The sequence below is a fragment of the Aspergillus pseudoviridinutans genome (assembly GCF_018340605.1).
Source record: "Aspergillus pseudoviridinutans IFM 55266 DNA, scaffold_3, whole genome shotgun sequence".
NCBI lineage: Eukaryota > Fungi > Ascomycota > Eurotiomycetes > Eurotiales > Aspergillaceae > Aspergillus > Aspergillus pseudoviridinutans.
The window spans coordinates 788001-815125 of record NW_025091283.1 but is presented as its reverse complement, the minus strand read 5'-3'; the positions used below and the strand labels follow the sequence as shown (position 1 = coordinate 815125).

The 27125-nt window shown below is 55.2% G+C and overlaps 9 protein-coding genes across 9 annotated transcripts; 5 read left to right on the top strand and 4 right to left on the bottom strand.

The window, feature by feature from the left end:
* Positions 1-174: 174 nt before the first annotated feature.
* Asppvi_004029 (putative MATH and UCH domain protein) lies at positions 175-4161 on the bottom strand (the record flags this gene model as incomplete). Its single annotated transcript, XM_043299985.1, has 4 exons — positions 175-751; positions 814-1591; positions 1650-3752; positions 3822-4161. The coding sequence occupies 4 exons, from the start codon at positions 4159-4161 to the stop codon at positions 175-177; spliced, it is 3798 nt and encodes a 1265-aa protein (XP_043155920.1).
* A 1471-nt stretch (positions 4162-5632) lies between these two features.
* Positions 5633-6834, bottom strand: Asppvi_004028 (deoxyhypusine synthase; the record flags this gene model as incomplete). The annotated part of the gene is made up of 2 exons (XM_043299984.1): positions 5633-6538; positions 6604-6834. The coding sequence occupies 2 exons, from the start codon at positions 6832-6834 to the stop codon at positions 5633-5635; spliced, it is 1137 nt and encodes a 378-aa protein (XP_043155919.1).
* A 1312-nt stretch (positions 6835-8146) lies between these two features.
* On the top strand, positions 8147-14303 carry Asppvi_004027 (MYB DNA-binding domain protein; the record flags this gene model as incomplete). The annotated part of the gene is made up of 2 exons (XM_043299983.1): positions 8147-12112; positions 12180-14303. The coding sequence occupies 2 exons, from the start codon at positions 8147-8149 to the stop codon at positions 14301-14303; spliced, it is 6090 nt and encodes a 2029-aa protein (XP_043155918.1).
* A 539-nt stretch (positions 14304-14842) lies between these two features.
* Asppvi_004026 (uncharacterized protein) lies at positions 14843-15213 on the top strand (the record flags this gene model as incomplete). The annotated part of the gene is made up of 2 exons (XM_043299982.1): positions 14843-15057; positions 15162-15213. The coding sequence occupies 2 exons, from the start codon at positions 14843-14845 to the stop codon at positions 15211-15213; spliced, it is 267 nt and encodes an 88-aa protein (XP_043155917.1).
* Positions 15214-16713: 1500 nt separating this feature from the next.
* Positions 16714-18418, top strand: Asppvi_004025 (cytochrome P450; the record flags this gene model as incomplete). Its single annotated transcript, XM_043299981.1, has 4 exons — positions 16714-16929; positions 16991-17624; positions 17678-18000; positions 18044-18418. 4 exons carry the CDS (start codon positions 16714-16716, stop codon positions 18416-18418), a joined length of 1548 nt encoding a protein of 515 aa, XP_043155916.1.
* Positions 18419-18695: 277 nt separating this feature from the next.
* On the top strand, positions 18696-20829 carry Asppvi_004024 (putative C6 transcription factor; the record flags this gene model as incomplete). Its single annotated transcript, XM_043299980.1, has 4 exons — positions 18696-18799; positions 18848-18967; positions 19017-19662; positions 19708-20829. The coding sequence occupies 4 exons, from the start codon at positions 18696-18698 to the stop codon at positions 20827-20829; spliced, it is 1992 nt and encodes a 663-aa protein (XP_043155915.1).
* A 127-nt stretch (positions 20830-20956) lies between these two features.
* On the bottom strand, positions 20957-21920 carry Asppvi_004023 (DUF1445 domain protein; the record flags this gene model as incomplete). Its single annotated transcript, XM_043299979.1, has 2 exons — positions 20957-21115; positions 21171-21920. 2 exons carry the CDS (start codon positions 21918-21920, stop codon positions 20957-20959), a joined length of 909 nt encoding a protein of 302 aa, XP_043155914.1.
* Positions 21921-22489: 569 nt separating this feature from the next.
* Positions 22490-24071, top strand: Asppvi_004022 (allantoate permease family MFS transporter; the record flags this gene model as incomplete). Its single annotated transcript, XM_043299978.1, has 3 exons — positions 22490-22703; positions 22751-23174; positions 23237-24071. The coding sequence occupies 3 exons, from the start codon at positions 22490-22492 to the stop codon at positions 24069-24071; spliced, it is 1473 nt and encodes a 490-aa protein (XP_043155913.1).
* A 276-nt stretch (positions 24072-24347) lies between these two features.
* Positions 24348-26642, bottom strand: Asppvi_004021 (transcription factor domain-containing protein; the record flags this gene model as incomplete). Its single annotated transcript, XM_043299977.1, has 6 exons — positions 24348-24996; positions 25053-25388; positions 25438-25614; positions 25659-25822; positions 25876-26471; positions 26546-26642. 6 exons carry the CDS (start codon positions 26640-26642, stop codon positions 24348-24350), a joined length of 2019 nt encoding a protein of 672 aa, XP_043155912.1.
* Positions 26643-27125: the final 483 nt, after the last annotated feature.

Here is a 27125-nt window from a genome sequence, read left to right as displayed (position 1 = left end):
GTAAGAGAAACCACATAAGCAGGTCTGAACATCAAGTAACTCCAAAAGCCCCAACACCCGGGTATGCTGCAGTGCCCAATGTAAAAGAAATATGTATATGTATCAACTCCATCAAGGCGCTCGGCCTCACCGCCCAACATCATCACGTTCCAACGTCGGTGAGGGCAGCTCCCCTTACGTTCTATAGATCTTGACCACACTGATGATATTCTTCCGACAGATAGGGCAGATGTCGACCTGGCGGGCACAGGTCACACAGGCACAGACATGGCCACAGTCGTAGAACAGGGCATCCTGCTCCTCACTGTAGCAGATCTGGCACAGATCCATCTCTTCGTCAGCGACTTCCCAGTAGCTGATGCCCTTGCCGTGTCGTTTGCCGTCCTTGTAGCCGCCGACATATTTGTTGCCTGTCTTCTTCTCGACGAAGGTGCCCTGGCCGTGGCACTGGTCCTCGTACCAGTCTCCATCGTAGGTATCCCCGGTGGGGTATTCCATGGCACCGCTGCCGTGGCGCTTCCCGAAGACAAAGTCGCCGCTATAGGTGGCGGCCGAGTCGGAGATGTGCTTGCCTTTGCCGTGGTAGTAGCCCTTCAGGAAGTCGCCGCTGTAGTACTCGCTGTTGAAGGAGGCATCGATGGTCTTGGTGCCAGTGAAGGCCCGAGTTGGGTGATTGCGCTCCGCTGCGAAGAGATAGTGGACCAGCCGATCAGGACTGGAGAATAGACCTGCAACGCTGAGCTCCGTGCGCCTATAGAAGGGTGAGGGTTAGAATCTGATCTCTATATTGGATCGAGCACAAGGAACACCTACTTCTCCTTGCTCAATTTGTCACCGACAATGAAACATGTCCCATCTGGCACATAGGCGTCGAATGTTCCCACGCTGGACATGGTTGTCACACTGGTGCCATCGACCCGCTGCCAGATCGAGAAATCCTTCATCATCGGCCACTTCAAGTGCTTCCGCAGAGCGGTCTTGACTTTCTCCTCCTTCCGGGAGAAGAAGGAGCCCACCGTACGCAATGCTTGTGCCTCGACATCGAAAATCTGAATGAAGTAATAAACGTGCTCGACGGGCAGTGGGACTTCGAGCTCTTCCGAAGCAGTAGACACAGCGTCGGGAGCTGGAGAAGCAGCCCGCTGCTGTGCTGTTTCGCTTTCAGTAGGATCATTGGAGGTCTGCTCAACCGGAGAAGGTGATTCTTGAACCTCCTCAACCAACTCGATGTCCATTTGCTGCACGTCCTGTGCGATAATGGCTGCGATGGCAGCATCATTTTCAGCACCCGCATTGCTGGGCTGAATCTCAGCAGGGGAGTTGGAAGCCTCTGGACCAGAGCTCTCCGTGACTTCGGGATCACTCGTCTGTGGCAGGGGCTGCCCAGCCGACACCCTGTCACCGTTGCTGAGATCGCTTTCGGTCACGTTTCCAGATGAGCTGGCCTCAGCGCCTCCACTTCGGACCTCGGGAATAGATTGTCTGTCGTCCGAAGATTCAGAACCAGCGCGTTCGACTACCGCCTCTTCAGGCTTGCGCTCGGTGACTACAATGTCGCGGGGATCTTTCATGGCGAAGTATTTTGCTTCGTCTATGGACTTATGCATTAGTCGTGTCCCGCAACTGTCTATCCAAATGAATTGACTTACCATCAGAAACAATCTGCATCCACAACCGAGCAACTGGAACAGGCAGATCAAGGGTCGATTTCAGATCCGAGATCCGCTCGAACGCAAGTGTTGGTCCGGATCGATCACGAGTATGTCCAATCTGCCAGAGACGGATATTCTCGGGACTGGCCTGGGTCTCGCTGCCCGCAGAGGCCCAGAGAGCGATCTTCTTGCGCAACTCGACAATATTCTCGGAGCGGGGAACAGTCATATACATCACTCTGTTGGCCGCCTTGGCCTGGGACATTAAATCGTAGGAGTCAAACAGACTAGGCAACTGGTCATACTGGGGCGGAGCATAGACCTCTACCTGGATTTCCTTCTCTGCGGCCTTTCCATCGGACGTGGAGGAGGAAGGGTAGAGGTCGGTCTCATAGTATTCCTTAAGCGACGGCGAGACGTCCCACGGACCCTGAGGGCCGGGGAGGAACTCCGAGACAAGGTCGCTTCGGATATACATGACGGCAATCGCGACATCATGACCAGTCTTGTGGTCTACTTTCTGAGTCTCATCCAGGCCAAGATGTGGCCCCAAGGCTGTCTTGCGTGTGAGGCATTCGACACGATTATCGCTGCCGTCATCGAATGCAAGCCATCTGGTTCCGGGCCCACCAGGGCGAAGAATGCTGAAGAATTTGCCCGACGTGCGCCGTCCGCGGTGAACAATGTAGCCATAGAGGACATAGTTTCCACACTGGCCGTCAACCAGGTATGGAGTCAGATCCAACTCCTCATCAAGGTCGACCTTGTTGTAGACCAGGCGCCACTGACGCGCGGCCTTGTCCAATTTATGGCGGTTCAGCTCGACGTGGAGAACAGGCGGCAACACCCAACGGCCGGGCTTCTGCGTCAAGTACCAGCCCAGCGCCTCGCGCATCGTTTTGGCCTGTTCGGCAGACACACAAATGCGTGAGTTGAAATCCTTTGGGATGGTGTTTACCGCCTCCACTGCGGAAACGGCAAGGGAGCCGGGCGAGGGGCTGTCAAAGATCTTGGCCAGCTCCTTTGGAGCATCGGTGTCCGACAGTTCAAACTCGATGGTTCGACGCAAGCGCTCCCAGAATTCACAGACATCGCCCGAGTATTCATGCAGATTGCGCAGAATGGAAGTGATAATGTCGGTGTCGACATATTGCAGGGACTGGCCACGAGAGCGAAGACGCCAGAGGAACTTCTGCAACGCATCGCAGAGCGGCTTGGGCTTGATATCGCAGTCTGTGAGATGGTCCAAGACCTTGGCGTTCTGGATTATCTTGCACAGAGGTGCTAGATGCAGCCACGAGGCCAGCCCCGCAACCTCGGCACTGTGATTGATGACAGAATCACCCAGCGGCCGGTAGCCAGTCAAACCCAGACTGTCCCAAGTCGGCTCCGAATCGCTAGCATGCCACCACAGAGACCGGGTGGGGTCGTCAATAATGCGGATGTACGCATCGAAAGCCAGCGTGTCATTGCGGAGTAGCGCCTGGCGCTGGCCCCGCTGTCGGCGGTGGATCTGGTCCCACGGGCCGTGGAAATTAGTCCAGCCCCAGTCAAGGTTGTGCGGGTTGAACTGGTGGCACGACGACTGCATCCAACCCGTACGAGGCTCGTCCGGGTTGTACAAAATGACACCAATCTGAGCGGACACTCTCCAGGTCTCATTTGGAGAACCTTGCTTGCCGGCAGCAGCAGCAGCAGCAGCGGGATACTGTGCCGTGAAATTCTCCAGCCAGCTTGCCGAGTCTTCGGTCCGTGCAAACTTCATGTCCACTTCAGGAGCGGCGTCGTTGAGCACCGAATCCGCCGGTCCCCGCAACACTTTGAACTCGGTCTCTGGCAATGTCTTGTCGGGCTGAGGCATGGTCGTGGAGCATTCGATGTAGATGCTCAGCGAACCCACGTTATTACCACGCGGGAAAAACTTGATTGTCCACCAGTAACCGCCGACGTAAGCAGGAGGGGAACGCATAATCTTGCTGCGGTTGGGTGCGTCTTTGGTCCCTCGGACGCCCTTGATCTTCCATGTCAGGCGGCCTTTTTCAGCCGGCCGATACTCTGGATCGTCGAGATCGGGGTGAAAGTTCTTCTCCCAGTACTCGTCTGCAACGGTCAGCATCTGGAAATCGCTCTCGTCCTTTTTGAATCACAGGAATTCGCAGAAAGACCTACACTCGTATGCACTATAGTCCCCATCCGCTGTCGACTCGATCTCCTTCATCTCCGCCTCATCAGGTACTGACGTGTCCTCCTCAATTTCGGCCCAGTATGCATGTTCGAGCTCGGGTTGCGGAGGTTGAGGTGCAGGAGTGGGATCTACAGATTCATGTGACTGTGGATTGACATTTTCTAGAGGGGTATTCGCAAGGATCTCTGTAATGTTGTTTCCGCTGGTAGGCTCCGGGAGCTCTGTGCCAACAGTGACTGTTTCTGACGAGGGAGCGTCGACGCTTAGTGTGACGGCAGGGGGGAGCTGCTCCACGGTAACCGCGGTATCCATTCGAGTATCCATTGCGGAAGAGGGTGAGAGTCGTATGCACGCAGAGACTATAACTGAGACAAAAGATCGACAGAATATAACATATAAAGACGACAAGGCACTGTAGTACTGCGTCTAGCAGGTCAGAGGCTTATATGCAGGAACGACGCATACAAGGCACAAGTAGCTGATAAGTGAACGATGATATATGAAGCAGAGAGAATGAAAGACAAGGAAAACGACGAGGAGAAAGAAGAAAGAAGGACCGGTTAAACACAGAGTAAGAGGGCTGGGGAATAGATGGTAGATATGATTTCCCGATAAGACACAAGAGGCGGTGCGGGCTTATCAGGGCAATCAGTGGGTTGTTGGGGTAAGAGAGAGAGGAGGAAGACGAAGATAAAAGAAAGAGGATAAAAGGAGGTGAAGAAGGGTAATAAAAAAGAAAAAAGGACGAAAAGAGGAAAAGAAAAAGAAAAAGGAAAAGGCGAACCAAGAGAACAGCAGCACCACAAAGCTCCGTATACCGATACCATGTCCATACCTTACCCCGTGAAGCTGCTCCCTGTAGAAAATGAGGCGGCAATGCAGAGCGCATTCCCCCCTCACCGCCGAATGATGGAGACGGCCCCCCGACCATTGACCATTAAGGATACAAAAGGCGGATCAGCCTCTGACTTGGTCGACCTTTATTGATCAATCATGAAATTAATTACCTCTCTATAATGAAACGAATGGAAAGGCGATGACTGCCTAATGTGTTGGTGATAGCCTAGCCTCTATCTGCCTCTATCTGCCTCTATCTCTATGTCTACCCTACTCGTGGTTTCTCCTCATCAGGAACCATCTCAGCCTTCCTCGGTACAGTAGGAATAGACTTTTCCCCTACTCTTTGTGCTTTGCTTTTACCCTTCGGCCGATCCCTTGGCTCTGTCTGTGTTCTCCCGCCCTTCCGGACAGTGTGGCAAATGAATTGGAGCAATCAACTCCAGCGCCTGGAATGGTCCAAAACGGGGCACGACGATCATTCTGTGGGACAGCCCATTGGCCTTTAACTTTCAATCTTTTGTGATTCGTCCACCAGACTCAAATTTCTCACAACTTCGCCTCAAGAAAATTTAATCCGATGCTCTGCGGTAGTCGATAGTCGGTACTGATGTTTCCTCTTTTCTCCGTGCCGATGCCGCTCGACTACCCTTATGGGACAAAAAAGGCAGTTCGCCACCGCCGAAGTTTTCTAGAAGACCTTGGGTGGACGGATCTTTCTTCATGTGGTGGGGTCCTCTTCTGTCAGAATGCCCTATCGGGGGAACTTTGGCGGCCCAGGCAGGGTCCCTGACTTAAAACAGGAGAGACAAGTTTCACGAGCGGCGGAAAAATGCGTAGGGGAACTTGAAGCGACATAAGTCACCCACCAAGCATTATTCAGTTTAATGAGGATCGGACGAGGGGTGATATTGGACCGCTGCCACGCTGAATCTCATCCTCACGTGTCATTGTCTCCTCAATTGTTGTTGGTGTGCGAGTCTCCGGCCGCTGGAGTTGGGCTTGCCCGGGCAAAAGACGCGGCGACTATCATCGGGAAGACCACCGTTGCTTCCGCATACACCTTAACCGCCTTTGCATCGGCCTTAATTTTGCCCCAGCTGACAGCCTCGTCCGGCCGGGCACCAGCGTCGCTGCCATCAAATTCCTGAGCGGTGTTGATGTAAACTGCATGTTCAGCGCCATTACGCATCAAGCATGCATTAGCAATGTGGTGTTTAATCACACCACCTCCGAGAATGATCATTCCTGCACGGGCTGCCCGCACGGCCATCGTGTTGATACGGCGTACATCGTCGACAATATCCACACGCAACCGCTGTGGGGACGATCGATAGGTATGGAAGTACAGCATGTCCCCAAGCGAGCCATCTGTGAGTGCCGGGCAGAAGATTGGGATGTTGTTACGTGCCGCCCAGTAGAGTACGGAGTCCTCATTGTCGATCTCACGGCCCAAGCGTTCAATAACGCGGCTAGGCGTCCAGTGTAGCTCATCCTCCTCGTCCCCGGTCTTGAGGGCCTTTTTCTTCGCCTCTTCCTGCTCCTCTAGCATCTTGTCGAGAATGGGAATCAGCCAGTCCTCAAACGCGCAGTAATTGCTATTCGGAACGACGAGGTTCCCTATCCGGTTGAGTCCTTTGGCCCGCAGTCCGGCACCTGGTGTCGAGAAACTACCCATGTATGTGGGAGCCAGGCATTTGATCAGATCCTCCTCGACTCCTCCAGCTGTGGTAACGATGGCGGAGACATGGCGATGACGGACGAGATAACGGATGGTGTCGCGTAGACCGGAAGAGATGAGATTAGAGGTATATCCGAGGAATATCGTGGTTTTCTCTCCTGTTTCAGGGTGACGATATGCTCGCTGTTCACATCAGCACGCGCTCGTAGGAAGCTATTCTAGGAGCAATGAGAAGTAATTCATCGTACCATGTCATTGATGATACGTGTAGCCTCCGCGACAGCACTTCCTTGAAACCCCATATGTACCATGTTGTCAACCATTTCCGCAACAGTAATATCTCGTCCTTGGAAACGATCAAAGTCGACGCCGCGGACCTCGTGTGACCCCTCCGGGACGGGCTCAGAGGCGACGAGAACCGCATTCGTGGCAGATGACGGAGGCAAAGCCTCTGCTGACCCTGAGTGATTGTTCGTCATCTCTGAGGAGAAGATGGAAAAGTTATGCAGAGTTGTTGCTAGATTCTGAGCTCTAGCGGGGGAAATTCCGATCTGAGACTTTTTTCTTTTTTTCCTTTTAGCATGGATGGCGGGGAACAATTCTTTTGTTTCAGGCACCAAAACTAGGTTGCTTGGATGCCTCAGGAAACTCTGTCACGAATAATCTAGCCATTTACGGACTAGCGCAAATTCATGTGCGATCGACCCATCACATTTATTGATGCCTGAGGCATAAACAGGTGGGCTCGTCTGGCCTCAGGCACCGGGACTAATTATTCCCAGATCCAGGTTCAAGGCTGAAGGCAGAGAGCTTTCTGCTGCCCCATGGTTTCCATCTCTGGTGATTTTCCTCCTGCGAATTTCTCCTTCTGTCCGATCTTGTCCTTTGCCGGTTTTGCCTTGCGATCTAATGCGTGTTGCATCTCCGCTTTTCCTGCTCAGCAAGCTCAAGTGAAGAATTACCTTACTTCACCTGCAAAGCAGGTCTCTCTTGCCTTGGTCAACTCCTTGCAGCTGTCTACCACTATTCTGGTTGCTGGAAACGTGTAAAGGTACGGCGCCTCTTATTGTCATTATCACTCATATCATTTGCTATTGTTTATTCTTCTCCGCGATTCGGTGTTTGTTTGTTCATTCCCAAATCCCAAGGTTGTCGTGAGTGCTTCGACCAAGTAAAGTCGAGGTCATGTCGTGGGGACAGCTGAGTTTGAAGGGACGGGGTCCAGGCAGATAACTGCTCTGGGATTATCGTCCTGCATATCGAATTTGCTACAGACGTACATACAGTGGTTGCAAGGTACCGTTGACTGACTTGGTTCGTGCTTAGAAAAGATTTCGTGGATTGTGACTCGAGGACMGTCCTTGACGTCGCTTGACACCCTTGACTGAGAGCTGAGACCGATCCACGCCTCGATCGCTAACCCAGGCATCTGAAACATTTAATTCCGCGCCCCCTTCAGTGGCTGCCGCTAAGCACTCGATCGTGGGACATTTGCTGATTGCTCCTTTTCTGGGATCAGCCCCGATTCGGTCTGGCGCACGTTTACGTAAACATTTCAAGGTGGTCCGTGCTGTGTGCACGCTCTTCACGATCACGTGCCTCCCCACACCAGTTCGGCGGCCTGAGGCCTGACGCTTGGTCATTATTGGGTCGTTTTCAATTTCGGCTTGTTCTCGCCTCCCTTTGAATCACTGAAAGTCTGAAACGGGCTTTTGTACAACCTCACACCTAACCTGCTGCAGGCTGCCTGCCAGGTTACCTTCTTACAAACTCTTTAGTTATGACCTGGTGATGTCTTCACGATATCCTCCATCATCTGGGTTCAATTCCCGTGACCGTTCTCCCCAGCGTTTTGGTGACCGTCGCCCTCCCGCTGGCCCTCGTGGTTCCGACGATGCGAATTTGGCTCCATTGGGCAGGGAGCCGCCTCGCGGTCCCAAGGCCCTGATCGACCATCCTCGGGGAGCTCCCTTTGGTGGTCGAGGTCGAGGCTTTCCTGGTCGGGCTGAGTTCCGCGACCGCGACCGTGACTCTCGGGATCGGGAAAGGGAGCGCGACCGGGATTTTCGAGATCCTCGCGATGGACCACCCCCTTTTCGTCGAGATATTGACCGGGACTGGCCCCGACGCKAGCGTGACTTCGACCCTCGAGATTCACGGATCGGTTTTGGCCGTGGTCGCTCCCGTTCGCCTCCGCCTCCGCCGCGCGACTTCCGTGATATGAGAGATCCAGTAGGGCGCGACTCAGATATTGTTCGAATGCGGCGTGGCTCGCGAGATAGCTTGGTATCGGTTTCGTCGAATGCACCGGATGGCCCGGTGCTTGGTCCGAATCATCTCCCGCGGGGTGGCCCCATGCGTGGCCGTGGTCGGGGAGATTGGGAAGTCGGTCGTGGTCGCGGTCGGGTTCCGTACCTGGACGATCGGGACTCCTTTCGTCGGCGGAGTCGTTCGCGGGATGGCAGGCGTGACTGGGATCGTGACCGAGAACGCGACAGGGATCGCGACCGCGAAAGAGAAGTCAGAGATCGCGTTATGGACCGGGAGCGCGATCGGGAACGGATCGTTGACCGGGATCGCGAACGGGATATTGACAGGCGCGACCGCGAAAGAGAACGGGACATAATAGATCGGCGGGATCGGTTCGAGCGTCGCGACGATTTGGACAGACGGGTGGATCGCGATGAACGGGACCGACCGGCAGAAGCATGGAAACGAGATCAACTTCCAGCTCGAGCTGATGCACGTCCTAGCTCTGGACCCCACCCCTTCGCGTCCCTGGGCGCTGTCCCTGCAGCCTCGGATCGATTACCAGACCATGCGATCGTTGAACCGCCCCGTAAGCCTTCCATGGCTGAAGCCCGTCGAGACTCGATACGGCCTGATTTGGCGGCTTCGCGCCCAGACTCCGTCAAAGAGCTACCCTCACTACTACCGATCAAGCGGTCTCCCCCTCCAGCGGCCCCTCAGGTACCAGCTTTTGGCTCAGTCACCGCACCGATCCCTGATCTGTCTGCGGACAAGATGGCCGTCGATACAACTTCGGCCGAGCTTGCTGCGCCATTTGCAGAGAAGGAACGCAATGAACCTCCGTCGCGTGCGCCCGTGCAACCTCCCACGGGCCCGAAAGCAGAGCGCGCCTCCGTCCAACCACCACCATCAGAACAAAGATTTCGACGAGAGGAGGTACGCCGCGATGAAGGCCCGGAGACGAGCGAAAAGGACAATTCTTTCCCCCGTGCATCCAGAACTCACGCTAGCCCTTCTCTCCACGCGCGGAAGCAGACTCCCGAGCTCTCTCCACCGACTGCACCTGCGGCAATGATTGGCAAGGAAATAAGCACCCCGCATACAGAAGGGTCTTTGACCAGCAGGACAGGTAGTATGGTCACTTCTCCTGAACTCAGCAAGGCTCGCACCCCTTCGGTAGGCGCAACGTCGCCCGGTGTGCACATTCCGACAGGACCTCGCGCCCTGCAGCAACGACCAACGCCGACTCGAGGACCTCCAAAGGGTAAAGCGCCGTGGCCTCGACCGGGTTATAATCGTCACCCAGCCGGAGCTGGTGCAGTACCACTGCCGAAGCGGGATTCCATCGATGGGAAAGAGCGAAGTCTGTCCATCGGTGAGGAGCCCAAACGGGAACCACCCGCTCCAGCCGATGACCATGGTACCGAACTCGAGGCGGGCGAGATTTTGCCCGACAAGGAGATCGAACGCGACGCGCAGATGTCCCCTGAACCTTCTAAATCTGACGCAGTTCGCCCTGTCACTTTTCCACGTGCGCCAGAAGCAGATGTCGAGTCTGAGAAGAAAGTCCCCCTGGAACACAAACCCGCCATGCAGGAAGACGCGTTGATACCAGACTTTGGCCGATCAAGCGATGAAGACGAAGATGAGAACGGCGTATTCACGCAAGAGTACCTTGAGGAACGGAAACAAATCTTCGAAAAGGACATGAAAGCGCTCCGCGCCGGAATGCCTCCTCCACCCCTTGAAGATCCGCATATCGTTTCGCTCTTAATGCAGATCCAGCTCTTAGGAGTCCTTGCCAACGAGCAACCTGCAGGCGAAGCGACTCTCTCCCCTCTTCCCTCGGTCGAAGTTCCCAAGGCGGCAGATGAGGTCGAGGAATCTGCACCTGTCGTGGTCAAGCAAGACGCTGAATTAGAAACTCCCGAGACGTCACCAAAGCTCGCTTTAGATATAGTTCCCCCAGCGGATATCATTTCTGTTAAAGACCTGCCATTCTTGCAGTCTGGTCCGCCTACACCAATATCGGACCTTGACATTTACCAGGAAAATGCGGCGATACACGCTCATATGAAGGATGTGTTCAGTCAAGAATTGATTAAGCGGAGGAAGGAGATTGCACGGAAGAACGCGGAGCTTCGCGAGGAGTACTTGTCGTACTACAAGCCTTGGAGACTGCAAGTCTGGGAACTGGATCGCGCAAAGGCCAGAACCTCCGCCACTCCTGGTCCTCAAACGCCTCCGGCTCCCCCTGCTGCACCAACGCCTCCGGTCGCCGAAGGAAGACGATACAAAGGTAACAGCGAGCTCGACTTTCAGATGGCGCTCCGTGCGTCCGAAATATCTGCGCAGGAAGAACTGGAACGCCGTCGGGGAAACAAGGCTACGGCACAGCCAGACCTCGCCCGGGAAGCCATCATCCCAGACATGCTTGAGCCAAGGGAGGCAAAGGCGCAGATCTACAAGGATACCAACAACTCTGTCGACCCTGCGAACGCCATGGATGTCTTCGGCTTCCTACCTCCTCCCAACGACTTCACACCCGAGGAACACGAGATATTCACTGATGCCTTCATGGCTTACCCCAAGAAGTGGGGCAAGATCGCAGAGTCGCTGCCCGGACGGGATTTCCAGCAGTGTATCGTTCACTATTACCTCACAAAGGAAGAAATCAAGTACAAGGCGAAGTTGAACAAGAGATGGAGTCGTCGCGGTCGTGCTCGAAGATCCGCTCGGCCAAAGTCCAACGCTCTCATGAAAGATCTCGGTGTCGTCAAACCCGATTACGATGGCGAAGAAGAGCCAGCTCCTGTCACAGATACTGGCCGTCCGCGCCGTGCCGCTGCGCCTACTTTTGGGGACTCCTCCGCTGCTGATACAGATACCAATGGTCGCCGCGGTGCTGGCAAGGACAGTGAGCCAGGAGAGAAACCCAGCAGACGAGGTGGTCGAACTGGCACAGGTACACGTGGCAATCGACGAGGCAAAGCTGCTCAGCAGCAGCAACAACTGCAACAACAGCAACAGCAACAGCAGCAGCAGCAGCAGCAACAGCAGGCCTTGCCCCCCTTACCCCAGCCTCCGACCGAGGTGTCGAAATTACCGCACCCAGGGCCCTCAGAACAACCTATGCAGAACTTGCCAGTGCCAGCAGTTACCGCTCCTGTTGTTCCCGCGCCTAAAACAGAGCTACCCGAGACATTCATGGCTGGCATCACTGAAGCACCTGTACGGCTCAAGGAAACGACCGAGAGAGAAATCACCGAGGCACCACCGCGAGCGAAGGCCGGAAGAGGCCGCCAGAGGGAAGGCATGTACGTCTTCGAATCGGCGGAACAAGAGAGCTTGGGATCTGCCAGGCCCGTCGAGGGTGGCTACGGATCGCTGCAACCTACGAGCTACTGGTCTGTTCCCGAGCAGCGTGACTTTCCACAGCTGCTGGCCCACTTTGGCAGAGACTTCGAGGGCATTTCGAACTTTATGAAGACGAAGACTACTGTTATGGTAAGTCATCTTCCATTGCTTTACTTTCCTTCTGCCTATCGACAATGAAGTTACTGACTCGTTTTAGGTCAAAAATTACTTCCAGAGGCGCATAGACTCGGGGCAGAAAGATTTCGAGGACATCGTCGCCGATGCAGAGGCTAAAAAGGCTCGTGGTGAACGGACTGGTCCTCTGCCCGTGCCTAACTTTGCTTCGAAGCGACGATATGAAGCGACACCGTCGTCGATCATGCCTCGACCGCTGGCACCCCATACTGACACCGTGACAGAGTCGGACGAGGCGCGTACCGCCAAGGCCAAGCATGCTGCCCCACCCTCTCAGCTCGCACCTTTGCATGCGCGACCTCCTCCAGAGAAGGAGCGCACTGTTTCCAGGTACCCGCCACTGGCACAAGCCAGCAACGTACCGATGTCGACAGTGCCGATGCTTGGTGAAGATCCATCGCGGGCTGTCCGATCACAAGTGGGCCTGCCGCCGCGTCTGCCGGGGCCACGCCTGGGCTACTTTACCGAGGAAAGACGGGATGGTCCGGCAACCCTGGTTGCACATGCAAATGTCCGACCGCAGGAAACACCGCTCTCTGCACGCCAGACCCCTGTACCGGTATCGGAAATGGCCCGGATGGAGCCACTCCACGCACAAAATTTTCGGACCGCGAGTATGGACATGCACGGGTCGCCGTTACTTGCGGCACAGAGCTCGATTCCTCCGTCACAGCAGGCGTACATGCAGCAACAGCAACAGCATGCATTCATGGCAGCGGCTACTCACTCCCGCCAAAGCAGCCTTTCGAAACCGCCCGGTTCGCCTGCACAGCATTTGCAGCGGCAGGAGGCGGAGGTATCGCCCATTCGACGCGACTCCACCAGCCAGCGGCCATTTTACCCACTGCCCGGCCAGCATGCTGGACTGTCCCAGMCTCCGCCGATTCTGTCCCCGCCCAAGGAGCCGCCACGACCCAGTTCGACTCCGCTGGAGCCCGCAGAGGCACCGCGGCAAGTGCCTGCTAAACGGTCCAACATTATGAGCATTCTCAATGATGAGCCGGAGGAGCCACAGCCCCGGAAGCGGTTTGCCAGCGACCAAGCCTCGTCCAACGTGCCCGGCAGGCCAGCGTCGCCGTCTCGTCCCATCTACTCAGGGGCCCATTCTCTACCTCAACAGGCACCGTCGCGTCAGGACGAGACGTACTTGGCATCCGCTGCCGCGCAAAAGCCTCTTTACGCCCCACACAGTCAGTACCTGCCGCCGTCGCGTGCTTTTTCGGATTATCAAGCCTACTCTACGGTGCCTGGAGGATCCCCCGGCCCGCCGGCGAACAACGACTGGATGGCTCGGTTCGACCCGAGAGGCCAACAGCAACAGCAGCAACCTGCACCTCCCCAGCCCCCGCAGTCTGGTAATCGTCCGGCGACAACCTTGGCAGCGCAGCCGTCGTACTCTCCATATACCTCTGGGCAATCCCATCCCGCTTCCTCTCTTCCCAACCTCACCGCTCCATCTCCGGCCCCTACACCGTCCCCGGCTCCGACTCAGCGTCCCTCGTATCCCGGATCGGTCTACGCACAGTCGCCGTCCTCACTCACGCAAACAGCACCTAGTGGCACGCGCGATCTGGGCTCGCAGAATCAGATTTTCCGGCCCGCAGTTGGATCTCCCACTTCACGCCACAACTCCATTGGGTATGGCTCACGACAGGGCCCGCCGACGCCCGTCCAATCCCAAGCAAGTCTGCTTGGCCTTGGGTCTCGGCCGCCCGCGTCCACCGTGTCTGCTCCAGCCCCACCGAGTCATATGTCGGCTCACCAGACATACCAGCAGCATGTGCAGACCATGGTCAACGGATCCCATCAGCAGCAGTCGCATCGCGGTCCGATGGGATTGAGTGGCGCTGGCTATGGCCACAATACAGCCCAACCGCAAGCCCAGGCTTCGCGTGCGACGGGGCTGCCAGGACCGCCCTCTCAATCTGTAACCATGGGCCGGTCGTATACCCCGCCGGCGATTCTACAGCCGAACCCGGCCGGCTACGGTCCTAGCGGTCCATCATCGGGTATGCATCCTCTCCAGGCGCGGCCATCCGGCCCTGGATCTCTGACCGAGCCTCTTTCCTCTGGCCACACTCCAGGACATCAACGGGGTTACAGTCAAGGGTCAAGTGGGATGCCCCCACAGCATGCTCCACGCTAGTCCACTCTTTGCCTTCTTGCCTTCTTTGCCTTCATTGCATATATGTCAGCCGATCGGCTATGTATTGTAGGATTGTATTTCTTCTGCACTTGGGTTCTGGCTACACTCGTTGGAGCAGTGTGCCTATGATGTATAGTAGATGATTCAATGCATGAATAACTCTTATGGTTTACGCTGAAGCGGATGATCACGAGGACGCAAAGAATACTTGGTCTGGCTAGCTATGTACCCCGTATGACAAGCATGTCCTGCAGATAAACAGCTCTAGTTGAAACAACCTGAAACACCCACCGCCACACTTGATCTGCGTTTAGATCCTAGCGTATGTGCCCCCATCTACTAGATACCAGACCAGTGTAACGTTAATCTATTTATGCCTGACGCGGCACATGATCCATGAATGCGAGGAAGAAGTCAAGTCTATGCCGTGCTGAGGACTACATAGGAGTATATAACTGTACACCCCCAGTAATTGCACCAAGCAACTGCAACCCGCAACTCGTCAAAGTCCAACGAAGGAATACCAAGAAAATACTATCATGTACGCCACGAATCCAAACCCGGATATGGCATCCACCCAAACCGACATCGAAAAAGCCAAACTCGCCAGACGGCAAGCCGAGTATGCGATTCTGACGGATGCATTGAGGAGGGGCATCCCTGCCATCTACATTCCGTTTCTGGTAGCTGCTGCGTCGGCGCCTCGCTCGGTTCCTGTTCATTCTGCAGATATGTCTACACATGCGCGCGGTGGGTATGCCAATAGGGATAGGGTGTATCCGCATCTACGGGGGTGTTATCGAGGTATTTACCCTAATCTTTCTTACGCAAGATGGTGAGCTGAGCTGAGTAATGCAGTGTCGGTACCGGTACCGGTGTCGGAGGGTATGCTCTTGAGGAGACAGAGTGAGCATGAGCGTGAGCACGCTCAGCGCGTGGTGTATCGGCGGGTACACCTGGATGATAGCTTCCTGCGAAGGGCGTATAAGCGGCGGTCGTGGAGTAGTGGGGGGAGAGCAAGAGCTGGGTTGGGGGCGGCGATGTCTACGGCTGCGTCTGTGTCTGCTGGACAGGTGTATTTCCATCATTGGGTGCCTGGGGGACGAAGACGAGGAGGAGGTATTAATAAGTATCAATGATTGGTTACGGCTTGTTTCTTTCTGTCTTGTGTCTGTGTCTTGTGTCGGTTAGCGAGGAGTTGGGATGAATATGATATTCACTGGTTCTGTTTCATCTAGCTACGTAAGACATACACTCGCCTCATAGGTTACGTAGTGCCATCTAATCGCTTAGTTTAAGTCTAGGGGTGCAGTTAAAGACTAGACATATCTATCTACATAGCCAATAGAGGATGTAGATGATTGTGGTCTCAGATCCTTCAGGATTGGGACCCGTTAAGCTTTTCTGATACCGACGTGGCATTCAGACTAGGTGATAGGACAAGAGTATGGAAAAGAACCCGGAGGTCCAGAACGATAATGTTGACGGCGAACGTCAATAGGTATAGAAGAATCTTCTTCGACTTCTTCTTCTTCTGAGTGATCTCTCTGTATTGTTATTTGTTCATGAATGATATTGCAGCCATGAAACTGTAGAGATTTGGCTGAAGAGGAGTCGTTGAGCCCTATCTCTTCTGTACTCACTGGTAGCAAGAGGATCTTCTAGGTTGGCCTCGGTACATACCAGAAAAAGGTCATACCTTGCTAATCCTGTTTCCACGCCGTTTCCCATGATGTGTTTGCATGGCCTCTTTAGCTGCCTTGTCTGCTACTTCGTTCCTGCAATGCCAGTGGGCGCATCGGATTTCACTAGGGAGGCACTCTTCTCGGAGCTCTTCCGTTCTATTTCATCAATGGTTGTCGCACAGTATCCTGTATGTGTTACATATCTCGAGCAGATCCGCATTATAGAATATATATAGTATCGGTAATAGTAGCCTTAAGGCTCAAGTACCTAAGTGGACCGGAAGCCATATTAGCATCGTTTAAAGAACATGGTACATACCTTAAGGATTAAGTCTCTTTTAAGGAGGAGAAGTCTGGAATTATAGATATTATAGACGTAGATAAGGATACTGTACCTTAGCAATCTAGAATATAGTCATATCCGCACGCGACCGCAGCGGAAGGGATTCCGAAATCCCGCTGCCTTGCCGCGTCCTCGGTTGTCGATGATTAACCAATCCCCGTCGTCCGTTATCTAATGAAGATGCAGATGGACTACAGCGACTGGACAACTATGCAGATCCCTGCTGGGGGGATGACAGTAACTGACGCGGAATGCCACTGCGGGCAAAGAGGGGGGCAGATCCACGACCAGACATTTATATAAACGGTCGCATTCGCTGCACCTATATCACCACTTATACCTATATCCATATCCATAACAAACTTATCTAAAGAGTTATCTGATGGCGCAGACGATTATCATTGCCGTCGTCGCGGCGGTGTACTTTCTTATCCGCTACTTGAATCGCACGGACATCCCCAAGATCAAAGGCCTTCCTGAGATTCCCGGAGTGCCTGTATTTGGCAATCTGCTACAGCTGGGCGACCAACATGCGACCGTCGCCGCCAAATGGGCCAAAAAGCACGGCCCTGTGTTCCAAGTGCGCATGGGGAACAAGGTAAGTCACTGCGCTTAGTCCTTTACCTTAAGCGGGGTCTCTTGCTGACCGCGACTGCTAGCGCATCATATTTGCCAACAGCTTCGAATCGGTGAAACAGCTGTGGATCAAAGACCAGTCCGCCCTCATCTCGCGGCCCACCTTCCACACCTTCCACAGCGTCGTATCCAGCTCCCAGGGTTTTACGATTGGCACCTCGCCCTGGGATGAGTCCTGCAAGCGACGCCGAAAGGCTGCGGCCACTGCGCTGAATCGCCCCGCCGTGCAGTCGTACATGCCCATTATCGACCTCGAAGCCACGGCCAGTATCAGAGAGCTGCTCAAGGACTGCCGCAACGGGGCGGTGGACATCAATCCCACGGCCTACTTCCAGCGGTTTGCGCTCAACACCAGTCTCACTCTCAACTATGGGTTCCGCATCGAAGGCAACGTCGACGATGCTCTGCTGCGCGAGATCGTCGACGTCGAGCGCGGCGTGTCCAACTTCCGCAGTACCAGCAACAACTGGCAGGACTATATCCCGCTACTGCGCATCTTCCCCAAGACGAATCGCGAGGCTGAGGAATTCCGGGTGCGACGCGACAAGTACCTGACGTTTTTGCTGGATATGCTCAAGGAACGCATCGCCCAAGGTACCGACAAGCCATGCATTACCGGCAACATTCTCAAAGATCCAGAAGCCAAGCTGAACGAGGGTAAGTAGCCTTATCATTTTGATGACTTGCCTTACTGACCTTTGACCTGCCAGCCGAGGTGAAATCCATCTGCTTGACCATGGTCTCCGCCGGTCTGGATACCGTTCCTGGAAATCTGATCATGGGAATCGCCTATTTGGCCTCCGAAGACGGTCAGCGCATCCAGCAAAAGGCCTACGACGAGATCATGAAGGTCTACCCCGACGGAGACGCCTGGGAAAAGTGCCTGGTCGAGGAGAAAGTGCCTTACGTCACGGCTCTCGTCAAGGAAACTCTGAGATACTGGACCGTCATTCCCATCTGCCTGCCCCGCGAGAGCACCAAGGATATTGTCTATAACGGCGCCACCATTCCTGCGGGAACGACCTTTTTCATGGTAGGTGTCATCATCCTTGTCCAGCCAAATACTGACAGCATAGAACGCATATGCCGCCGATTACGACGATGACCACTTCAAGATGCCCGACAAGTTCATTCCCGAGCGATACCTCGACGTCAGCGAAGGCTCAGGCACCCCTCACTACGGCTACGGTGCTGGATCGCGCATGTGCGCAGGCTCCCATCTGGCCAACCGGGAGTTGTACACGGCCTACATCCGCCTGATCACGGCCTTTACGATGCATCCGGCGCGCGATCCTGCTGACCGGCCGATCCTGGATGCGATCGAGTGCAATGCGATCCCAACAGCGTTGACCACCGAGCCTAAGCCGTTCAAGGTGGGATTCAAGCCTCGGGATGCGTCGAAGCTGCAGCAATGGATTGCCGAGAGTGATGAGCGGACCAAGGAGTTGTAGTAGATATACTTGAAGTATCTTGTTGTGTAAAAGCGTCTAGCATGTAAGCTATTATTACGACCGTCATTGAATTCAAAAGTATCAACCAGTAATCTGTCCCATATTCAATATCGATCACAGTGCCGTCGATATAGTATCATCAGGCACGCAGGCACCAACACCGAGGCACTAATTCCGCTCCCCGCACGGAATCTCCGCGTTTCCCATCCGCATTTATTCCTACACAGTTCACTTGAATTTCTTCATAATTCTATACTACTCATCCTGCTGAAGGACTATGGACCATTCTCAAAGCCCTCCAGTCTTAGATATATGGCCAACTGCCCGGGACGAAAACTCCCGTCCCCGGAAACGACGGCGGAAATACATCACCAAAGCATGGTGAGCCTATTACTGACCTACGACAACAATAATAACTAACCGCGTCAGCAATGAATGCAAACGACGCAAGATCAAATGCAACGGGCAATCACCTTGCCAACGCTGCGGCCGGCAACATATCGAATGTGTCTACGCGGAGAGGCCGCGATCCGACTCGAGTGACCAGCAGTATGTGATGCACTCATTCAGTCATTCGACATGCACACTGACAAAGCAGGAATATGTCTCGTCTCATTGAGCAAATGTCCGCCATGCAGGAGCAAATATCTGCGCTCTCGGCTGCAGTCTATGCTCTCTCGCGACCTGGCGCCTCGCCGCAGGATCAGGTCCGGGCCTTCCGTCGACCTTCGTCAGCGAAGGAGTTGACCTTTCAGGGTCCCACGACCTCGGCGTTTAGTTTTGATTTAGCTAAGAGTAGTCTGCAGCGCCGGGGGATTGTCGATGGCGACGGGGACGGGGACGAAGTCGGCGAGGAAGGGGATGACGGGGATGTCACGCCCCCCACTCGGGACGGCACCCCGCTCGAGATGCTAAAGGACCCCCTCTGGACGATCAGCAAGGCCGAGGCGATCCGGCTGTGTCGGGTGTACGAGGAGGAGATGGGGATCATGTACCCCGTGGTGGAGCTGGAGGAGTTACTGCGGCAGGTGGAGGGTCTCTATGGACCGTCACCCCGACTTCCCCTGCGGTCTGGGGACTACGATGCTCATATCCTACGGTTGGTGTTTGCGTGTGCGCTGACGGCGGAGGCGAGCGGGCGCAGCGAGCTGGCCATGCAGCTGTTTGAGAGTGTGCGCGACGTGGCGGACGACTGTGTCTGGGCCGCGCCGGAGATCGACCGGATTATCCTTTTGACTTTGGTGGTGAGTTTTCTTTCTGTTATATGACGCGAAGATGCTAAGGGTTAGGCGATTTTCTACTTTCAAATGGATGAAGAGGCGTTGGCGTGGCGCACGATCGGTATCGTCGAGCGCATGTGCCTGGAAAAAGGCCTGCACCGGCGCGAGACCCTCAGCCATCCGACGGTGGTAGCGGCCGGCCGCGATCGAGTTCTGCGGCTGTTCTGGTCCATCTACACGCTGGACATGCGCTGGAGCTTCGGCACGGGAATGCCCTTTTCTCTCGAGGACAGCGACATTGACCCCTGGCTGCCCGAGCCCGAGGAGAAGACACCGTACCTGCGCATGATGATCCGGTACAGTCGCATCGCGGCCAAGGTATGGAAGTTTATCTCCGCCTTCAACAACACCGGCGAGATTAAAAAGGACGATATGCACTATCTGGACTGGCAGGTGTTGCAATGGGCGGCCGCCATCCCGGCGTCGTTGCGTTTGGGCGATGACAGCCCAGCCACGGAACCGCGCAGTATCCGCCGGCTGCGCTCGCTGCTGTACCTGCGAGCCAACCAGCTGCGCATGCTCATCCACCGGCCCGTCCTGCATTCGGCGGCGCATATCGTGCGCTATCCGGGCGAGTGCCAGACGGCCGTGGACCTGGCCAAGGACACGATCCGCTTCATCACGCGGCTGAACGAGACGTCGGACATTTACCAGCTGCAGCAGGTTGCGTTTAATTGGTTCTTAGTGTCTGCGCTGGCCGTTCTGTTTCTGGCTGTGGTCCAGGCGCCGGGCCAGTTCAGCAGCCGGTGCAAGGAGGAGTTCTACATGGCCCTGGAGCTGGTCAAGGGGTTCTCCACGCAGTCGTACATTTCCCGGCGGCTGTGGAAATCGATCAAGAGCCTGCGCAAGCTCGGGCCGCAGGTTGGGCTGCGGCAATCAGCGTCTGACGGGCGTGTCTTGACTGCTAATCAGGCGGTGGATATGGGGCCGACCAGCAACCAGGGCCAGACACCGCAGGACGGGGCGCAAATGACGCAGGAACTGATGGAGTGGTTTGAGGCCGTAGGGACGCTGGAGAATCAGATCATGGGAGTGACGCAGGTCTTTGACGATGGCAATGGCAGGTTGGCCAATGGGTATATGTATGATTATGGCGGGGATCTGTCGACTGTCATGCGAGATTTGTTTTGACTGAGCCACTCCAGTACCAGATCATCACATATGAAGACTGGCCGTTCTACAATTGAATGCGATGCCATCGACTGGTCGATGTACTGGCAGACGAAGGCTCCTTTATCCTACCAGGGTGTATCAGCAGCTACATAGGCATAGCAATCCCAGCCTTCTCCCTCAACGCCTCCAGATCCCCCGCCGTCCAATCCGTAATCAGCATATTCCCCGGCTCATGCGCAAACACCAGTCCCTCGATCTTTTCGCCCGCCATCTCAACCGCCAACTGCGGCGTCACCCCACACGCCTGCCGTCAGTCAGCCCTGCACCTCAATACGCCACAAGATGTAGGTGATACTTACCCAAAAAACAGGCACCTCGCCCTCCTCAAACACCTGCGCCTCGCCCCAATCCGGCACGTTGATATCACGAATCCCCAACCTCTCCGCCCCGTCCCACCCCCACGCAACCGGCTCGCCATGCGTCGCCCCATACGGCCTCGTCACCTCCCTCACCCTCTCCACATCAGCGGCCTTATACGGCCTCATCGAGACAACCATGCACGCCTCGCTGAACACCCCGGCAGGCATGAGCGGCACCTTCGTCCGATACATAGCGACCAAGCGGCCGGTAATCTGATGCCGCGGCGTCAACCCGGCCTCGCACAGCGCATCCTCGAAACTAAACGAGCAGCCGAGCAGGAAGCCTACGTGGTCGGGCGTGTATACGTCCTTCAGGTCCTTTGTGCTGGCGATGTGTCGGCCCGCGCGGTAGACGCGGTACTGGGGGAAGTCGGTGCGGAGGTCGAAATCCGGGTGGGTGATGCAGGCGGCTGGGAAGACGGTTTGCGGATTACCGGCTGGAATGATGCCTAGTAGAGGGCAGGGGACGGGGTTGCGGAGGCAGAGGGCGTGGAAGTCGGGGGCGTAGCGGGAGGGGAGGACGAGGAGGTTGGCTTGCAGGGAGCCCGGGGAGAGGCCGGAGGTGTTGGTTATGAGGTTTTGGCGGGCGAGGAGGCGGGTGGTGTAGCTATTGCCATTGGTTTTGCTGTCGATTTTGCAGTCGCTCTTGGTGGTGATGATGATGCTGTTGGTGGTGGTGATGCTGCCCATTTTGCTAATTGATAAGATGGTATGGTTACGAATTTACGACTCACGATATGGAAGTGATGTACGTAGAAACAGTGGATGCACCTCAGATATCTACAATCACTATCATATTTACTGCGTGAGTGTCTATCTATCAGCGTTGCGGGTACCTTACCTGGATACCCCAGATATCGGCATGTGGGCTCCGAGATAGGCTCCCCCTGGCGAGACGGTACTCAATGTCCTATCAGGCTATCAGTATTCTTGGTGCTCGTGCCGATCCACACGGCTTGAATTGCCGCCATTGACCTTGCTAGGAACCCAATTCTCCAACAGCCACAGACTAAAGTTTGTCCATCCCCACGCCGCTCCACTGTTATCACCCCAATGGCTTGATTTCGTCGGCCCGATGAGGGGATGATCGGCCGAGGAAGACGATTGGCATGGCAGTTTTCATTACGGAAGATAATCCATACCATATTGCCTATCAAATTCCGGGGTAACTCTATCATTTACCGATTTGCTACTTTGAAATGAGCTCGTTATAAGAGCAGTGCATCCAGACTGTTCGTCTATACCCATAGTCAGACGAAATGTCCGCCGAGCCAGTAGACCACAAACCCTCCCTCCAGGAACCCCTGGAAAACGACAATGCCCAAGACAAAGACATCGACCAGGGCATCGCCATCGAAAATGTCGTCCTTGATCCAAAAAAGGAGCGCAAACTCCTCCTCAAACTCGACCTCGCCTTTGTCCCCATCATCATGCTAACCTACCTCTCCTGCTTCCTCGACCGAACCAACATCGGTATTTTCCTCTTAACCAGCTATCTGATCTACACTGACACGAGATAGGAAACGTCAAAGTAGCAGGCATGCCCGAAGCCATCGGTGCCTCGCCCAGCCAATTCTCCACCGCCGTCTCCATCTTCTACGTGACCTACGTGCTCCTCGAGGCGCCCTGGGCCGTGCTGATGAAGAAGCTCACCCCACGCAATATCCTCACGGGACTGTGCATCGTCTGGTCCATCACGACCGTCTTCACGGGGTTCGTGACCAACGTCCCCGCGCTCTACGCTACCCGTCTCATCCTGGGCGCCTGTGAAGCGGGCCTCTTCCCCTGCCTGAATTTGTACCTGACGATGGTCTACCGCCGCGAGGAGCAGGCGAAGCGCGTCTCGTATCTCATGAGCTGCGCCGCCATTTCGGGCGCGTTTGGCGGGTTACTTGCGTATGGCCTTTTGCATATGGACGGCATTGGGGGGAAGGCTGGTTGGAGGTATTCCCTTGTCTCCCCTCGTCTCCCTCCACCTGAGGACTAATGCTGAGCTAACGGGATAGATGGGTATACATAATCGAAGGCCTCTTCAGCCTCATCTGCGCATTCCTCATCTGGTTCGGGCTCCCCAACGACCCGGCAAACGCTTACTTCCTCACCCCCGACGAGAAACACATGATGCGCGTGCGCAACGAGCAGCGCCGCGCCTACATGGGCAGCGACGAGTTCAGCTGGGCCGAGATGCGGATCGCCATCACCGACCCCAAGCTCGCGTTCAGCGCCATCACGCAATTCTGCCAGGATATTTTGCTCTATGGGTTCAGCACCTTCCTCCCCACCATCCTCAAGGGGATCGGGTACGATTCGCTCATGAGCAATATCCTCACCGTGCCGGTGTACTTCTGGGCGGCGATTGTGTTTGTGAGTGTCGCGTGGGCGGCCGATCGGTACAGCCGCTTTGCGCTGTTCGTGCTCGTCACTAATATGTTCGGGCTGGTCGGGTATATCCTCCTCCTGGCGGTTAGTAATAACGCAGTCAAGTACTTCGCGACGTACCTCATCGGGATAGCGACCTATACCGGCGTCGGGCTGAACATCGCCTGGCTGAATGTGAATGTGGCGCCGCATTACCGCCGCGCGCTGGAGATCGGCGTCCAGCAGACGATTGGGAACTTGGCAGGGATTGTCTCGGGGCAGATCTATCGGACGTCGCCGTATGTGCTTGGGAATTCGTTCTCGCTGGGGGCGCTGGTCGTTGCCCAGGCGGTGGTTCTGGGGCATGCGGTGTATTTGCGGCGGGAGAATAGCTTGAAGAGGGAGATTGAGACGGGGGAGAAGGAGGATACGAGGGCTGTGAGGACGGGTGATAAGGAGTTGAATTTTGTGTATCATTATTGATCGCGAGCGTAGCTGTCTTATTGCTGCGGTTGCGGGATGGGGGGTATGATAAGACTTGGACTCGTCTATCTACGTGCTACTCACAATCTAAATTTCTCAGTATCGCAGATTCTACTACTAGCTAGAGATGGTTGTCTGGAGTCTCTGGACACTTTAGCTCAGTGGTATGTGTATATATGACATGTGATTAGTATGTCTGTCGATATGAATGATTGATATGAGGCGACCATGCATTCATGATAGTATAGATAGATAGATACAAATACATGCAAAGAGCTACGTCCGATCATGCCCCAGACTCAGACTCTCATACTTTCTCAACATATCATGCACCCCGGACGCCGCATAATTCCGCATCCTCACGCCATCCACCGACGCCACATCCCTCCCCTCGCCCTCCCCCAACTTATCCAGCCCATCCTCATACTCATCCCATTTATCCGGCTTCTGCGAGCGCGGATACCGCCCAAACAGCTCTTTAATCTCCTCCGGCGCCTCATCCGACTCCAGCACGCGCGCCTCCTGGTCATGCGCTCTTACCGACTGCCGGAAGATATGGAACAGATTCCGACCCACCTGCGACCGGCACGCGATGACCGAGAACGCACTGGTGAGGGCCAGGAAATCACTGTCGAGAATGTCGAACGATGCATGGTCGAGCATCGTGAACAGCGCGACCATGATCGCGTACGTGGTGAACGGGTGCGTGCGGCCGATGCCGTATTCCTCGCGGTGGATGCGGACCAGGGCGGCGATGGCGCGTGCTGACACGAGACTCTGCTCGGTTGCTTTGTCGCGGAGGTTAGGCGGGAGCTGGCTGGAGGGAGGGACGGTGGTCTGTGTTTTGCCTTCTTCCTCGGAGAAGAAGGTGTGGACGCCGAAGCCGTCGCGCGAGAGGCTGATCATGATGGCGTGGTAGCGCATCCTAGTCATATCGTCAGTAAATCTGAGCTCGATCGGGGGCCAAGCAAGGGAGGCAACCTCAGTAAGAGAATATGGGCCGGGGGTTTGCTGGCTGGCTCGAAAAATTCGGGGAGCTCGGCTTCCCAGCCCTGGAGCTTGTCGTAAAATTCCTTCTTTCGCTCGTGCTGGGTCGCGTCGGGTTTGGGGTCTTCGTACAGATGATGGGAGACGTCCCTCGCGATGAAGGACAGTCGGCAGGCTTCGTCAAAGTATTGGCTCAGGAAGGACGGCCGTGGCGGTCTGCCTGTTGGATAGGGCATCCATAGCTCGCTGGGCTTGCTTTCGTCGCGGTCGATGCGCTTGACGCACACGCGGTGGATTTTGCTCGGTTTTCGGAAGTTGGTATGCACGACGCTATGCAGTCAGCAGGAGCAGAGGAGCGGAGCAGAATACTAGGACCTACGTGTCGACCTGGAACAACCCCCAGGCGGTTCGTTTGATCGAAGATCGCATCTCCTCGGACATTTGCATCTTGTCCAGGTCGAGATCCGGGCCGTTGATGATGCCAAGGGACTCGGCCATTTCGATGGCGCGGTGCAACATGGTATATCCCAGGTCGTCGTCGCCAGACATGGAATACCTGCACTGTGAATACGTGGCAAAGCTTTTGGCGAAGGCACCTACCTTTCATACAGAAGCAGTGTCGCTTGCAAAGACGCAAGACGGACATTCCTCCCTCGTTCGAGCTGGTAGCTATGCATGTGTCGTTCTGCTTCGGCGAGGAAATCGCTACCCTTGGTTTTCACATCGCCCGGTATCGCATATGCGTCAGAGTATTGTGAATAATGCTATGGATGTCAGCAAGTCTTCCCAGACTGGACGGACATGCAGACAGACTTACACATGCATTGGCCAGCATGGCATTGACCAAAAACGGACTGCACAAGTCCGAGTTGGTATTCCCGTCCTGCATATGCTGGACAAACGCCCTCATATCGACAAAGGCGTAGAACGGATAATCCCAGGTGAAATACAACGATATCAGATGCGACACCAGCGCGTCGTCATCCGTCACCTTCGTCCATGGCTTGGCAGGCACCTTGTACGGCGCTACGTCGCACAGATAATGGATATCCATGACCTGGGGCCGAAACGCCGGCTCGCCGCTCTCGATGCGCACCCGCATCCGCATATCCTGCAGCCGCTGGACCGTCTCCCCGTCGCGGCCGGCAGCCTGCACGTCCTTCAAGGTCTTGTCGACGAAGTGTTTCATTTCCTCCAGCGAGCAGTCGGAGCGGATCATCCCCAGCAGCGTCTGCACGTGTGCGTCGTCCACCAGGCGCATCACGTTGAGCAGATCCTTCAGGATATCTTGGTTGTAGCTGGGATCCTCCATGATCAGCTTCGTTGCGACGTCGTCCACGTCGTCCTCATCGCCTGGGTTCATTTCCATAGATGCATCTGGCCGGTCTAGCCCTGTGCAGCCGGTGCAGGGGGCTAGCTCCATGCTCTGCTCGTGGAAGATGGTTAGCGCATACTTTCTGCCCATCCCCATCTTTGACGTAGTTTACCTGCCTTGCTCGTGATTCCATCGTTCTTGCTCTGGTCCTCGGTCTCGTTCTCGTTCAATGTGTGGCTATCGTTGTTGCTGTTATTGTTGCTGGACATGGTGGGTAAGCCCTGGGCACATCGCCCACTGCCTAGAACACTCTCTCTGCAAGATTGAGTTGAAGATTGACCTAAAGATGGCGGCTCTGGGGACGAGGCACGGATCTTGAAAGAATCTTCTCTTTCCAAGGAAAGGAACCAGTTGGTGCTGTGGTTCGGGGCATGATGCGCAATGACGTCACTGTTACTCTTCTGGTTATTCTCTCTTTACCTCTCTCACGCACTCTCTCTACTGCTTACATTCCGTCGATCTTGGAAATCTCCTCAGTAACTCTGGAATGGGTTGATTGATGATCCAGATAGAGCGTGATTTGTGGGAGATCAGCCGCATGATGTACAGAGGCTGGCGTCGATCACCACCAGCCATTACCCGTCAAAGTTCATCTCAATCAACAGGAATCCGTTATCTACGCAGTTAAAATGTTGATAAGATCTTGATCAGCTGCGTAGTGAGTAAGATATTATTATATCTCATCTTCTAGC